Source organism: Scardinius erythrophthalmus (genome assembly GCF_964197995.2).
Source record: "Scardinius erythrophthalmus genome assembly, chromosome: 3".
Classification (NCBI taxonomy): domain Eukaryota; kingdom Metazoa; phylum Chordata; class Actinopteri; order Cypriniformes; family Leuciscidae; genus Scardinius; species Scardinius erythrophthalmus.
The window spans coordinates 38603808-38618379 of NC_138223.1; the positions used below are offsets into that span (position 1 = coordinate 38603808).

Here is a 14572-nt window from a genome sequence, read left to right on the forward strand (position 1 = left end):
ATCCCAACATGCCCCATTAAAAATCCCAGTCCAAACAAACTCCAGTGCTAACAGTTTCCTCATGTTATTTGTGTGCATGGCTGTCTTACTGTGGATTCAAAAAATAACACTGTGGTAATTAATTCAGTAATTACAATACTTTCCGTGCTGTTATAAACAAATTAGCGGCGAATAACTGATTCAGCAATGATGAGTAAGAATTGGGGATGTACGGAATATCAGTACCATACTGGGGCGAGTTCATTAGAGTGGAACTTGCGAACATAGTTGGCTAACGATGCTTTTGGGAAATACACCCCTGGTCTATTCTTATTTGTGCCACCATCTGATTTGCATAAGTTTACATAATTATGGCTTTCAGCTGGATATTGGCTAGCGTTGGATGTTTAAATTGTACGTTCATTTCTCCTATTTCTACATTTAGATTACCTTTGCCATCATCTAATGCTCACTTAAAGTGAATCTTTACAGACACTACAAATTTAGTCAAAAGTCTAAAATTTGTTTAGAAAATCTCGAAATGAAAAGGCCAATCGATTTTTCATATTGTACATTATAATGACTTGATGCCTAAATTCACTTTAAACACTTTTGTTATTTTTAGACAAAATAGTATGGAATTTTTAATATGGGTATTATGTATTTTAATATTATTAATATAAAGGAATTTATCAGTACCACACTGTAAAACATTATTTTCACGATTTATCACAACTTTTTTTTCTTTTGTCAAATCAACTAATGTGGTTCAGATAATATAATATTTTGAGTTTCTGTTGATTAAACCAATCTCCTTCATTGTTTCAATGAACTTAAAATTTTAAGTCAGCCAAGTTACTTTTTTTTAAGTTAAACCAACAATATATATTTTTTAGTTTTATATTGTTGCATTCTTACTGAGAATGAATTGCACAATTGCTATTCATTGCACAAAATTAGTTATTTAACCAAATGCAAATCAAATACATGGTACAAAAAATGTGTATAATGTATGCAAAAAACGCATGCAACTACACTGACAATTTGCATAACTTTCCATATTTGTAACGGTTTAAGGTGGAGTGTTGATACTGTTTTTGTTCAAGTGACAGTAGGAAATATCAGGAACATAATGTTCCATTTTTAAAAGCCTTTATATAAAAAAAACGAGAAAAAAAAAAAAAAAACGAATTATTCCTCTCTTTCCTGCCTCAGAGGCCAGGATGTGTTCCAGAGTTGCATAAGAAACACCCAGTCTTAAACGCACACACAAACATACAGTACATTAGTGTCTCTATCCAGCTCAAACACTACAAACCAGACAATCTTGTTCTCAATTCTGGATGGTTTCTGGTTTCATACAAAGATCAGATGAAGCACTGTTATCTACTATATCTGAGGTGAAAGATGCGATTGTACCCGTATAAGCAATTTATATCCACTGTCAGCCTGCTGCAAGAACTGAAAAACAATCCCTAACTCAGAAATGGGAACTGGAAAGAGAAACCAGAAAGTTATGACCAAACATTTTTTTTTTATATATAAGATAAACTAAAAACATTGTTGAAGCAGAAGCAGCAGCTTAGTCAAAGACATATGATATACAAAGACAGTGCACTCATATCACTATGAATGGGAGAAAGTGCAGCACGCAATATGACGGAATAAGCACCTTCTAAATAAAACAATAGCCAATTGGTGAAGTCATTGTGAGAGACGAGTGCTTGTGGCTTCACAAACGCATTGGCTGGTCCAGTCTGAAAAGTGCAGGTTTTTTGTCATGATCTGAGTGGTTAGAAACAAAATTTGTAAGAGAGTTGTTGTCAGATTTCATTGGTGATTTCAAACAGGGAATTTAATGGTAAGCTTGGTCAACAGCTTTGGAGAATTTGAAGTTTCTCCATTCAAAGACATGTTGTACTTGCATTACTGAAATATCTGCCTGAAAGGCGGTTCAAAGATGGCCGCCGAGTGAAATGACTTGCCTTAAGGGACTTAAGCAAAAATGATGCTCAAATCTGGCTTGCGTCATTTCCCAATCCTGTTTCCACCATCATTTCCTTTTGTCTTCTTAATACTCTCCAAAAATAAAATTCAAGTTCAAGTTCAAGGCATCCATCAACCAAATGACTATGCTTTTTTGTGTGTGTGTGTTTTTATGGTTTTTAAATACTTTTTTATGCTTCTAATCAAATGTAATGTTTTCATTTCAGAGCTGACTGTTGCACTCATATTTTGCGATGTGATTTATTAAATTATTTATTTCTTTTAATTAATACATTTCCTCAGGGGTTTACCCAGTACATTTCGAATAAGTGCACTAACACCAGGTGCTACTACACATACTGGACTGTCATATCTCTAGTCCCTGTTTACCTAATTGGATGTGATAGTGCTTTAATTAGAATTAATGATCAAGTGAGTCTGATCCACCAAGGGTTCAGATTAACTCCTCCAGGCCAGAGAGATTTACATAAACCAACTGCTCACAGTCTGTTTCAGTTACAGCCACACATCCAACAAGGAAGATTATTCACCCATTCACCCTGCAGGCCAACGGAAATCATCCTATACCAGATCCATCTATCTATCTATCTATCTATCTATCTATCTATCTATCTATCTATCTATCTATCTATCTATCTATCTATCTATCTATCTATCTATCTATCCGTCTGTCAGTCAGTCTGTCGATAAAGCAATGACATAAAAAACAGATACTAGTTGGAAACTGCAAAGCAAGAAATACATGTTAGAAGGGCTTGCCAAAACATAGCAGCACAACATCCTCAACATGAATTTCAGGAACTAGTAGGCTTTCTACTCTGAGTAACCGACAACCGTGCATTTTTATGTAAAACCAATCAATCCATTTATTGATTTATTTGATTATCTTTTGAGCCAGCTGCTTCACGAGCATGTACATCGCCTAGTAAAATGAAACGTTGTGGGAAAACCCGCAGTAAATCCTTCTTATTCCCAACAACAGAGGGAATCCCCACAAAATCCCTTCCCTCTCTCACGCTTTCAAGCTGCTATGGGGGAAACACGTCTGATGTCGAAAGCGCGTTCACTGACACGAGCGCAAAATCTCCAGAAACCTAAATACAGTCTACATTAAGTCTGTGACTTGTGCTAGAATGTATTTTATTCTATTCAGTGCAAGTATTCTAATATGTATGTAGGCTAATATTTAAAGGCAGACGTTTTCCTTCCAAATTCACTTGAATTAATCTATCATGTACAATACAGCTGAAGCAGAGCGTACAAACAGAAGGAACATCATTCAGCGGTTAGATCCTTAACGCAGTTCCTCACCGTACAATGCGTTTCGGGTTATCTGGCCTCCCATGACTCAACGCCGGGTCACTGTTTTTTTTTTTGCGCTGGCCGCGTTTATTTCTCAAAGGTGGAGAGTGCGATAATTCCACACCGACATCATGCTGGAGGAAAATATCTCTCGGCCCCCCGAAACGAGATGTAAACAGTCGGACACTCCTCCAGTCTCGGTGCTCATTGACTGAGCGCGCGGACACCAGCGCCACACTGACTCATTTACATAGAAGGCGGAGTCTAAAAGCGCTTCACTGGGTGTCACTCCCCTTCAAACAGACCCACGCAGACATATCAAATACTCAAGAAACACACTATAAAAATGTACATATTAACATAACACCCATTCTATAACCTCATATTTTCTTAAACACATGCAATGGAAGTATTGTTGTGCACATTTTTCTAACAATTATTTAAAATACACATTATAGGCTACAATTTACAGTGTTGTATGTAATGCATTACTGAGTAATTAATTAGTCTACTGTAATTTAATCCCTTTTCCCTTGAAAAAGTAAAGTAAGGGATTACTCTTTAGTTTTTCTGTAATTTACTTCTGCTGTAATTGCATTAAAAACTGTATAGAACAATTCTACATCAGGGTGGGCCATTTATATGGATACACCGTAATAACATGGGAATGGTTGGTGATATTAAAGTCCTGTTTGTGGCACATTAGTATATGTGAGGGGGTAAACTCCTCAAGATGGGTGGTGACCATGACATAATGTGCCACAAACAGGACTTTAATATCACCAACCATTCCCATGTTATTACGGTGTATCCATATAAATGGCCCACCCTGTATATTAAACAATAGATGTAGGCCTATGTATTTTTTTAATGTAACCTTCTCCCTTCTAAATACTTTGGTCAGTTCAAGAATAAATTATGCAATTTTATATTATTTATTTTAAAGAATAAAAAGAACAGTTTTATGTCTATCCTTGTTTTGTTCAACTCAAGACTGAATAAGTAATGCATTACTTTTTAGAGAGAGTAATTAATACAGTTTGTTGAAGATGTAATTAGTAGCTAGTAATTAATTACTTTTGTAAGCGTTACCCAACGCTGTTCATTTATAGGCCTATATTTATTATATTTATACTGTATATATCCATGTATACATTTCGGTATTATAATTAAAAGAATATTTATTTATTTATTTTTTATGGATTTTATTTTAGTGTAGGAACTCAAGGACAACATTATTTTGATGGATTTTTATGTCATATTTTAATTTCCAAGTTGGAGAAGAAGTTGTCAGATGTTGCAAGAGTGAATCTACCTTTACAGTTTCACTCACTGGTGTTGTTTAATTTTTTATTTTTTTTTTTTGCATGAAAAAGATCCAAGATATTTAACAAAAATATTTGTCCACTATTGTAAACAGAAATGCACTGTTGGGTGTACATATGCACGCTTCTCTAATGTGGTTGAACTATAACAATATCTCAAGAGGAAGTACAGCTTTCAATTTGAAGTAAGAGGAAGTGACAAAAGAGGCATGGTTTTAAGCAAACAGCCACAAAATAATGTCAAACGAAATATGCTTATGGGGAAATTATGTTTACAGTCCCTTTTTTGTCATGTCTTTCTGAGATACAGTATAACGCCAAACAAAGTCCATATGGCCAACCCTCTCTACATCTCAGCAGAATGACTGAATTAGTCTATGTTAAAAAACAAACAAACAGAACCTCCTTTCCTTCCTGGCTTTCTGGGAATGTTGTCCTCTCTCTTCTGTGACCCTTAAGAATTATGCCCTGACAATGTCATCTCGGGTCAATCAACTTACTGTCACTCCGCTGATCTGAGAACAGGTTGTCCTAACCCAGATTTGAACCTCATCCACTTTAAGAAATGTTTCTTCAACCAGTATTATTTCTGATACAGTTCAGACGATTAATTCATAACACTTTAGAAATGACATGGCAGAATTTTCATTTGGTTATATAAATCAGTTAATAAACAAATAGCCTGAGAGTTTCACTGTTTCAAGCTAATAAATAAATGTGATCAACAAAGGGGCCGGGAGGATATAAACTCAATTAAACTCATTCTCACTATCGCCTCTCTGATTACGTGGAAAACATTATCCACTAAAATCACGTTAGCAATAATATTTACTTTTTTTGCCGTCCCCCTTTTTAACAATTGGAATTTTGAAGGGAACCATAACAAACCGCAGGCCTTCGCTCCAGAACACCACCACTTTGATCAAAATGAAATCATCGCTTGCTCCGCAACGATGGGCTGATTGGTGCACTCTCGCTCACACATGGTGCACACATTTTTTGGAGCTCATGCCCGAAACGCACAAGCGCTTGTGCTACTTTAGTGTTCAGGAATAGGGGATTGTCATACGGCTTTCATTAGCACCGCATGAATGATGAATCGATATCCTCTGCATTACATGACAAACAGAAATGAATGGTGCTCTTACAAAAACCTCCATCTGAGAATTATGACAGTGCATGTTTGCCATTTAGTTGTTTTGGGGTTGAGGTAACTGTTGGAGTCATTTTATTTTCTGCAGGCAAGACACACTGACTAATATATTCAGAGTTCAGTCATGAAACTCTTCCAAGCAACTGTTATTGTCTCTTAAAGCTGAGTGCTTTGGCCATTCGATCTGTGCTGTGTTTCCCATACAACGACACAACTCGCTGCTTAACTACCATAGTGCGATGCATCGTTGAAGAAATCAGCTAGTCACGACTGTTTTCCGTTACCATATTGTCGCCAAATTCTCGTTCAACCAAGTTGGTTAATGCTGTCACGAACTTGGTGGAGTGATAACTTCTTTTAAAGCTCCAATATGTAAAAAATTTTGACCACAAGAGGGCGCAGTTTCCAACAATAACAAAGGCGAAGCTTTATGACGCTATGAAGGAGGTGACGATGGGAGATGTCGTTTCACCATCTAGCGATGTATCTAAATTGAATTAATGAATCATGATCACGGATGAGGTAATTTATTCATTTTTGTATTACTTGTATGTCTGATCGTATTATTTTATGTCATCATAATTAATGAACTGCAAGGAACGTGAAATGTTATGCTATATTATCCCGTTACAACTTACAGCTATTTGTCATTAATTCATATCTATTAAAATCATCTTTACTGTAACTATTACGTTACTTGTACAATAAAAAAAAATGATTTGCTTACCTGTCTATCAATACACTTGCGAGAGCAGAGTCTCTGTCAAGTCCAAGATTGTCGCGCAGCTCTCTCCATCTCGAAAACGCCTGGCCGATATTTATCCGGGTTTTATTCCTCCGTTTGTCACACAGTCTGCGTGTATCCGAATATGGACGCTTTCGTTTTGTTGGCACTTCAATACTCGCCAAAGAGTAATCGTGATCCATAACAGCTATAACCATACAGTCTATGGCTATAACCACCACTTCCGCATTTGACCATGTGATATTCCGGTGTGGTGGAATATCACATGGTCCACACCGGAAAAAAAGGATAGTGCGGACATTGCGTCACTGAGAGGCGACATTTCTTTTCCGGGACGGACAGTTATTTAAAATCGGAATTTCTCTAAAATAAAAAATCTTTGGAGACTTTTGAGATATTGTAAGTACACAACTGGAGGAAATATATCACACTGTGCACAAGTTATTTTCGGAAATTTTATTACAAAATTGTTACATATTGGAGCTTTAATGAATCTGTTTGAGATCAAATTAATGTTTTGCTATAAATTACGGACATGGCATCTGAGGACTATTTCTAATTTTTCTCAGTTATTTTGCTTTATTTACGGATTCAATCATAGACTCGTTCTTGCGTACTAGAGTACATACGCACATGTGCACTATTGAAAAAGGTGCTTTAAATCTCTTGACAAACTAAAAGATGTAAATGACATTTGAACATATTCTAAATAAAAGACACAGTTAGTACTGAATGTCAGCTTGCTTATTTTGTTCAAGATAAGGATTTATTAAGCCCACATGTCATGTAAACAAGAAACTACACTGAAAAAAAAATGATTAGTTGAATTTAATCAATTTTTTTATGGTAAGTGGTTGCACACAATTGCTTTAAGCTACATTTAAACAAATGCATTAAGTTGAACTAAAATTGAATAAGTTCAACTTAATGCATTTGTTTAAATGTAGCTAAAATCAATTGTGTTCCAACCAATCGTTCCAACCTCACAACTTTGTGATGATGCTTACGAATGTTCGATGGAACTATAGTTTCGGGTTAAACACAGACTCGTTTAACTGAGGACGACGGAACTTGCGACCATAGATGCTTTCGGGAAACGCACCCTTGTTTCTTTGTTTTTTTGTCCTGAAACGGCTCATCTCAGTGCAGCGGTCCATGTGAATTTTCACAGCTCCCCTACTTACCCAGCACCACCTGTCTAAATTTGCTAGGTGGTTCTCCCCACTTTCCTTGCAGCAGCTCATGTCCTATTTACTGTATTTATGTGCATGTTTCGACAATAGACTTCACTCATGCCATCAGTGGCAGCGTAGCAGATCTAGTCCGCCAAGAAAAAGCCTATGTACATTCCATTCTTAAATAAAATGCTGTTTAATACTATTCCGAGAGCTGTCATGATTGAAATGTGTGTGGTGTACAAAGCAAAGAGCAAATGGCTTTCGACCATTCTCACTATATACTAAATGATATGGTAAGTGCTTTATAAAAATGGCTAAACTCTGAAACCTGAAATGATTGGAAGCACATTGCAATTGGAGATTGGCTGACAAAGTGTCCATGAAATACTATCCTCATTAGAACCAAGAGACAGCCGACGCTGGAACAGCACTTATGGATGACTTGACAGGCACTGCGGCTGAACCCCAGCCTGCATTTGAGAGCTGGGGAGACAGCCGAGGCCAATTATGCTGACCTTTAGGATTCAGATCCCAAAGTGGGAATGTTCCTTTGCGGATACAACATCAATCCTGCAGTCACATGGGAGTTTGCTGAGGCTGTATATATCTGTGTGTATTGTGTTTGTGCATGCTGCATTAGGTTCTCACGAGGTTGCCCCCTCTCTCCTTTAATTCCAAACACATATTCTCTTACATAATACACTCAGATAGATAAAATGCTTTGGAGAGGCTCTGCTAATAGAGCAATCCATTATATTTCTCATCCTATGTCAAAATACTTCAATTTACATTTTATAATTAGACCTCATAATTTCATTAATCCTGCACACAGTCAACCTTGAATAATGTCACAAGTTTTATAATGCATTGCCAGTCAGTTAATCAATTGTTAAACTTAAGAGAAATTATACAACAAAAACCTATTCACCAGGCTTATTGCACGGTTTTCTGGAAAAGGTTTTTTTGGATGCCAAGTAACTTAAAATATATAGGCAACAAATATATTTTTTACTCGTCTAAAATGCGCGAGGGAAAAAAAAAGTGCATTATTAAAAAGACAACATGTTGTTATAACAAAAAGTGAGGGCTATATATATATATATATATATATATATATATATATATATATATATATATATATATATATATATATATATATATATATATATATATAGTAATAGGAGTAATGAAGTATAGGAGTAAATATGCTGAAAATTCAGCTTTGCATCACAGGAGTATATTACATTTCATAATTAATTAAAATAGAAACCATTATTTTAAATTGTAATAATAATTAAAAATATTTTATAATATTATTATATCACAATATTACCTTGGTGAGCATAAGAGACTTCTTTCAAAAACACTGTGCAGTATGTGTGTATGTACTGTACACTAAGTGTATTAAAAATGTCTTATTATGTTAACTATGACAAACTTGAAGTATTTCTCTCACTTTTTTCAGATTTTCTCAGTTTCTTTTTTTGTTTGAAAACCCTGTTCTGAAATACTTGATTCTGGTCAATTTTTTCCACTAAAAAGAACCCTAAAAAGAAGCCATTAAGGGTGATACAACTTTTCAGCTTGAAATAGCTGACTATTATACATTACTTTAGATTTTATTGCGCACTGTATGTCACATGGTTTGCATGGTTACTTACAAACTCTATATGACTTATGTATAGGCCTATGTGTTTCATTGGAACTCAGCCATGGATACAATTGTATCTCCCTCGTGCCAAATTTCTTCATGATAGATCTGATTACATAAGCCAAATCGTTTCCCTATATTCACTGTTGGAACTTCATTTTGCATCTGTCAGCAACTGCTGGCGTTTTTGTTGACCATACGGAGGACTTTTCCTGACATATGGATAAACACTAATCAGTCTCACTATTGCTTGGCAGAGTCTGACACTGAGTGTTCTTTAGTTGCTGATGTTTAATAAAATAAATTCCCAGTTTGGGTGATGTGCTGGACTTTGAAACTGCATTTGCTTCCATTATGTGGATTCAAAATGCTTATTTTCATAGTGTATAAAGACAAGTGGATCATACACTCTTGAATGATACTTCTAGTCTCGTTGAGTCCAGCGGAGTGTCTCCTTCTTGGTGGATGTGAAAACTGCAGGCCAGAACCAAATTTAGCTTGTAATTATTGATCAAGGACAGACATTGCTGCTAGTGTCATGGTGCCATGTAAGCTGGTGTGTATCCAGTAAACACTCCCTGTCCCCCAGAGGTGTGTGTCTCCGCGTGTAATGTCGGTGAGTATGAGAGCGTGTGTGTACGCTCTTGTTTTTACTGCCATCATCTGCTGTTCTACAGCAGCTGCAGAGAAGTGGAGGTTTCCACGACAACAAGAGATTATGGTTTCACAGGGTTCAAATCACACGTGTCTGTGATAAAGCGTACACATTTTCAGCTACATAAAATGTGAACGTCTGTATTCTGTATGCAATTACATGCATTTTGATGCATGTATGCTGAACATTTATTTTAGCCATTATGATGGCAGTCTACGGAAAAAGACTTGATTCAGCTTGTGACTGCGTTTTGAAAAAAAAAAAAACTATTTACAGACTAAGATGATTTGCTGGTCTTAGCTGGTCTCCCAAATTTAGAGGGCACTTGTTAGCTGGTTAGACAGTTGAAATCCAACCTGATCAGATCAGCTCCACCATCAAACCAGTTAATGGACCTGATAAACTCACGGAGAAGTTTCCGTGGTTCGCTTAGCGGTAAAATAAATTTTGAAACCCCTTTCCAGCGGTATACTGTTATCGAACATCCCAATGCTACCCTAAATTATGTGCTGCACGCTTTCCTCTCAATACCTGGATATATTTGTGCCAGCTCTCCAATTCGGCACTTCAGTCAGTTAACGTCACCTTCATTTATATAGCACGTTAAACAATATATTTTAAAACAATCAGCTTTACAGTATTGAACATAAAAAACAGTGTCAGAGTTGCGTTCAATTCGAATTTTAACTTTAATTTCTTCTATAAAGCAGCTCTCAAGTGTGTTCACGTCTGATTTCAACGAATTGAAGAAAACAAATGAAGATTTTGTTGTCAAAGAAGGCGGAGCCTAAAGGCCTGTTCACACCGGGACGAATTTCGCGTGCGATATTCACCGACGTTTAACACCTCGTGACTAAACAAAGGGCGCCAATGTGAGTGTGCACACTGACGCGAAAAACGTCACGCGTAAAAGCGTCATTTTTTAAAAAACGCCTCGGGTTCGTTTTTTTGGTTTGACGCGCCGCGACCAATGACATTGGCGCTTTTACTCACGTGTCTGGAGCTTCTGAAGTTACAGTAAAACACAACTTGGGGGCGCTCAAACACAAAACGGTCTTGCCGAGCACACATACGTAACGGCGAAGAAGATATACGCCGAGTAGCGTCTAAACACTGCCGGGAAGAAATGAGACGAGGAAGATGCAAGGCAAGATGAATGTAGAGCTGCTGGTCTCGTTGGTGTCGGAACATAAAGAACTATATGACAAACACGACAGCGACTACACAAATCTTGATAAAAGAGAACTGTTCTGTTTTACTTTAAGCGCCATCTAATGTCGGGGAATGAATTTGCATGTTCACTCGGCTCATCGTCAGCGAAAATCGCTTGGGTGTGAACCCAAAAAACGCGTTGAAAAACGCTGGCGAATAAAGGCCCTTTCACACTGGACGCGATTTTTACGCACAAATAATTCGCGCAATGGTTTTATTTTTTGATCAGCTGTTTGTGTAATGAGTGCTTTCACACCGAACGCGAATGTGCTGCGGCGAAAAAACGATTTTTTTTTTTTCGTTTCGATGTCGATTTTTTTTTCCTTTTGCGGCGACAGAAAAGACTTCAGCCAATCATATACTACAAGGACAATGATTGTGTGGCGTAGCATTGCCAACCAACTCGGTTATCACGACTGTGAGTATGTTGTGTGATAGTTTTAGTTGTTGTATAGTCTTGTGCTGTGTAGGCTAGCAGGCTAAACTACATTTGGGATAGAAAGCTAATCGTCAAAGATAGAGATAGACACCGTGTTTACGCGGCTCATGTGATGGGTTTTGATGCGAACTATTCGCACACGAACTATTCGCTTTTTCGTTACGCATCCGGTGTGAAAGGGCCTTAAGGCGTGCTGATATTCATCCCGGTGTGTACGGCCCTTAAGAGCCACACCTACTTATTACATAATTGCTATGGACCAATGGTAGTTTGAAGGTGTTTACCAACCACAGCAAGCTGTTTCAAACTCCCAAAATGAACTCCAAATAATTGGCCTGATATTGTTTGAAATTACATCACAACAGTTTGTTTCGATTTCAATTAAAGATTGTTTGCTTGCATGTTATCAGTAGGACAGCCATCATGGTAAAACATGGTAAAATCGCAGCAGTAACCAGCAATGCCCATCTAGAACCAGGTAAAGCCATCTTGGATTTTACACTGTTGTCATCTTATATGCACATTATCAGTATATCAAATAATACCTTGGTATTACCATCATGGTGTTGCAATGATACCTTAAAAAGTCATTGTATAGAATACAAAAACCATAATAATTGGTTTAAGTGAAGTACATCCAATATGGCAAGAGTAGCAAAGATGATTCTCTCTTTTCTACTGAGTCACTGCAGTAACTAAATATGGAGGCAGCTGCAGAGAGAGTCGAGGAGGGTCTACGCACACACACACACACACACACACGCGCACACACGCACACGCACACACACACACACACACACACACACACACACACACACACACACACTCACTCACTCATAAAGTCTCTAAACAAAAAGACCATTCAAATACAGATCTCTTGTACAGCAGCATACCATGTGCAAAATATTACAAAGGAACATTAGAAGCTCTCATTATTACAGACATGTGCAGGGAGAGAGAAGTAAACAGCTCAATATTGGTGCTATTGGAGCCAGTTGCAAAAATGACTGTGGTGAACCATGGAATTTGATGGCAATACAAATATGAATGATTACAGTATTAATATATCATGGTTTTTACATACCATGGAGGTAGTACCATGATATGTAGGCCAAAAATCATGATATATCTGTATATGAAAGACAATTAAATATTTAATTGCTGGATTTAATTTAGCATTTTTAGCTGAAAGCAATTCTTTTTTTTTTTTAATACAAATTCTAACTTGTTCTATTCTAACCCCTTTTGAATAGCCCTACTTTAGACTCTCTTTAGTGTGTTCATTCATTTCATACATATCGTATTATATCAGAGTACATCCTGGGTGGAGAGTTTGGGCTCATTGTATTTAATAAAAGGGGAGAGAGTTGTGAGCTCATACTCAGTGAACCAATGAGAGGAGATGAAAGTCAAGCGGTAAAAGGTTCTGTCATTGAGGTTTAATAATACACACGCACGCACGCACACACACACATACAGAGAGAGAGAGAGAGAGAGAGAGAGAGCAGGATTATATCTAAAAAAGAGCCTTATAGTTTGACTTAAAAGTAAGATATTAGAGAAGGAGGATTCAATATTATTAAATGTGAAGCATAGATCATTATACATATTTGCTGAAATGATGGTTGGATGGATTTTTTTTTTGGAGGGGTGGGGGGGGGGGGTCTAGTAGCCATTATCTCAGGCCCTACATCCTGTGGTCCATATGGTATTACTCGAAGATGTCATGTGTATCGTCAAAATGACTGATCTGAACATTACAAGCTGTTTATTATTCATTATATTAATGTTAATCCACTCCAGCTGTTCCATATTTTCATACATTGTGTTGAGTTAAATTTGATTCTTGATCAGTCATGGGCCGTGTTGATAATTGCGCTTTGTGAAATCATCTGCCAGAACTGGACCAGATAACCAAGGTGAGCATGTTCAGATTTTGGTTTCTATGTAGAAGTCTTGTGGTTTTAGCACCATTTGTGATTGCTTTCGGTTTGTGCGGTTAGCATTATAGTGCAACATAAAGTCATGAAAAGTGTTTACTTTGAATTTTACTCTTATAGTGGCCTTATCTCACCTATCCACACGGATGTTGTATCAGGGTTGCACGTTTCAGATTTTTAGTTAATGGTTTTTGGCTTGAATGCAGTGCTCAGGTCCAACCTGATATCAGTGGTGAAATAGCTCTTTAAGGTATAATAATCACAGGTTGCCACTTTTTACAGTGCACTTTGATCAATTTCATGCATTCTTGCTGAATAAATGTATTAATTTCTTTCAACTTTTCAAATTTGGACCTCACTGTAAATGCATTATTCTAAAATAGATTGTTAAACATTGAACAACCATCAACAAAGCATTCGTAGCCATTGACATTTAACACAAATAGGCTTTAGTGCATATCTTTGTGTGCTATAGTAACTGAAGCATAGCAAAGTCTGCTTCTCTTTAAAACTCTCTGGCGTCAAGATTTGAGCGTTTGACTTATATCTGACTGTGAGTCTGTGCTAAAGCATGTCCAATGAGGTGAAGCCACAAGTATTAGCTCTAATACACTGTGGTTTCAGGATTACATTTGGGCCAATCCGTCACTGAACTCTGGCTGTAAACCACGATGTGGAAGAAGCTCAACAGTCGAACTTACACACCACAACCGATTTGATCACAAACCCCAGATTCCCTCGAGACCATGTGCATACAAGAAAAACTGTTACATATTTAAAAATATGGTCACGGCTATATTAATCATGTGCCAAACGCTGCTCTCATAACTCAGATTCGATTGAGTCTGACGTTCCGCAGAGTTGTTGAAAGGACACGGAGTCAAAACATTTAAATTCTGAAACGTTTTAAATCGAGCCATGTAGGTTTTCTGAGGACAGAGATGTACTGAAACGGACACAGAATGTTTTAAGTGAACCATAAAAGC

General features: G+C 37.1%; 2 protein-coding genes across 2 annotated transcripts in view; one reads left to right on the plus strand and one right to left on the minus strand.

Moving 5' to 3' along the window:
- neurl1aa (neuralized E3 ubiquitin protein ligase 1Aa) overlaps positions 1-3516 on the minus strand; it is a 46231-nt gene extending 42715 nt beyond the window's left edge. Inside the window, exon 1 of the mRNA XM_081361329.1 lies at positions 3298-3516. Within this exon, the coding sequence (XP_081217455.1) occupies positions 3298-3331 (34 nt within the window). The 5' untranslated portion in view covers positions 3332-3516. The remainder of the gene's footprint in view (positions 1-3297) is intronic.
- The window catches only part of cfap58 (cilia and flagella associated protein 58), a 221839-nt gene that overhangs the window by 46429 nt on the left and 160838 nt on the right, over positions 1-14572 (plus strand). The window lies entirely within an intron of this gene.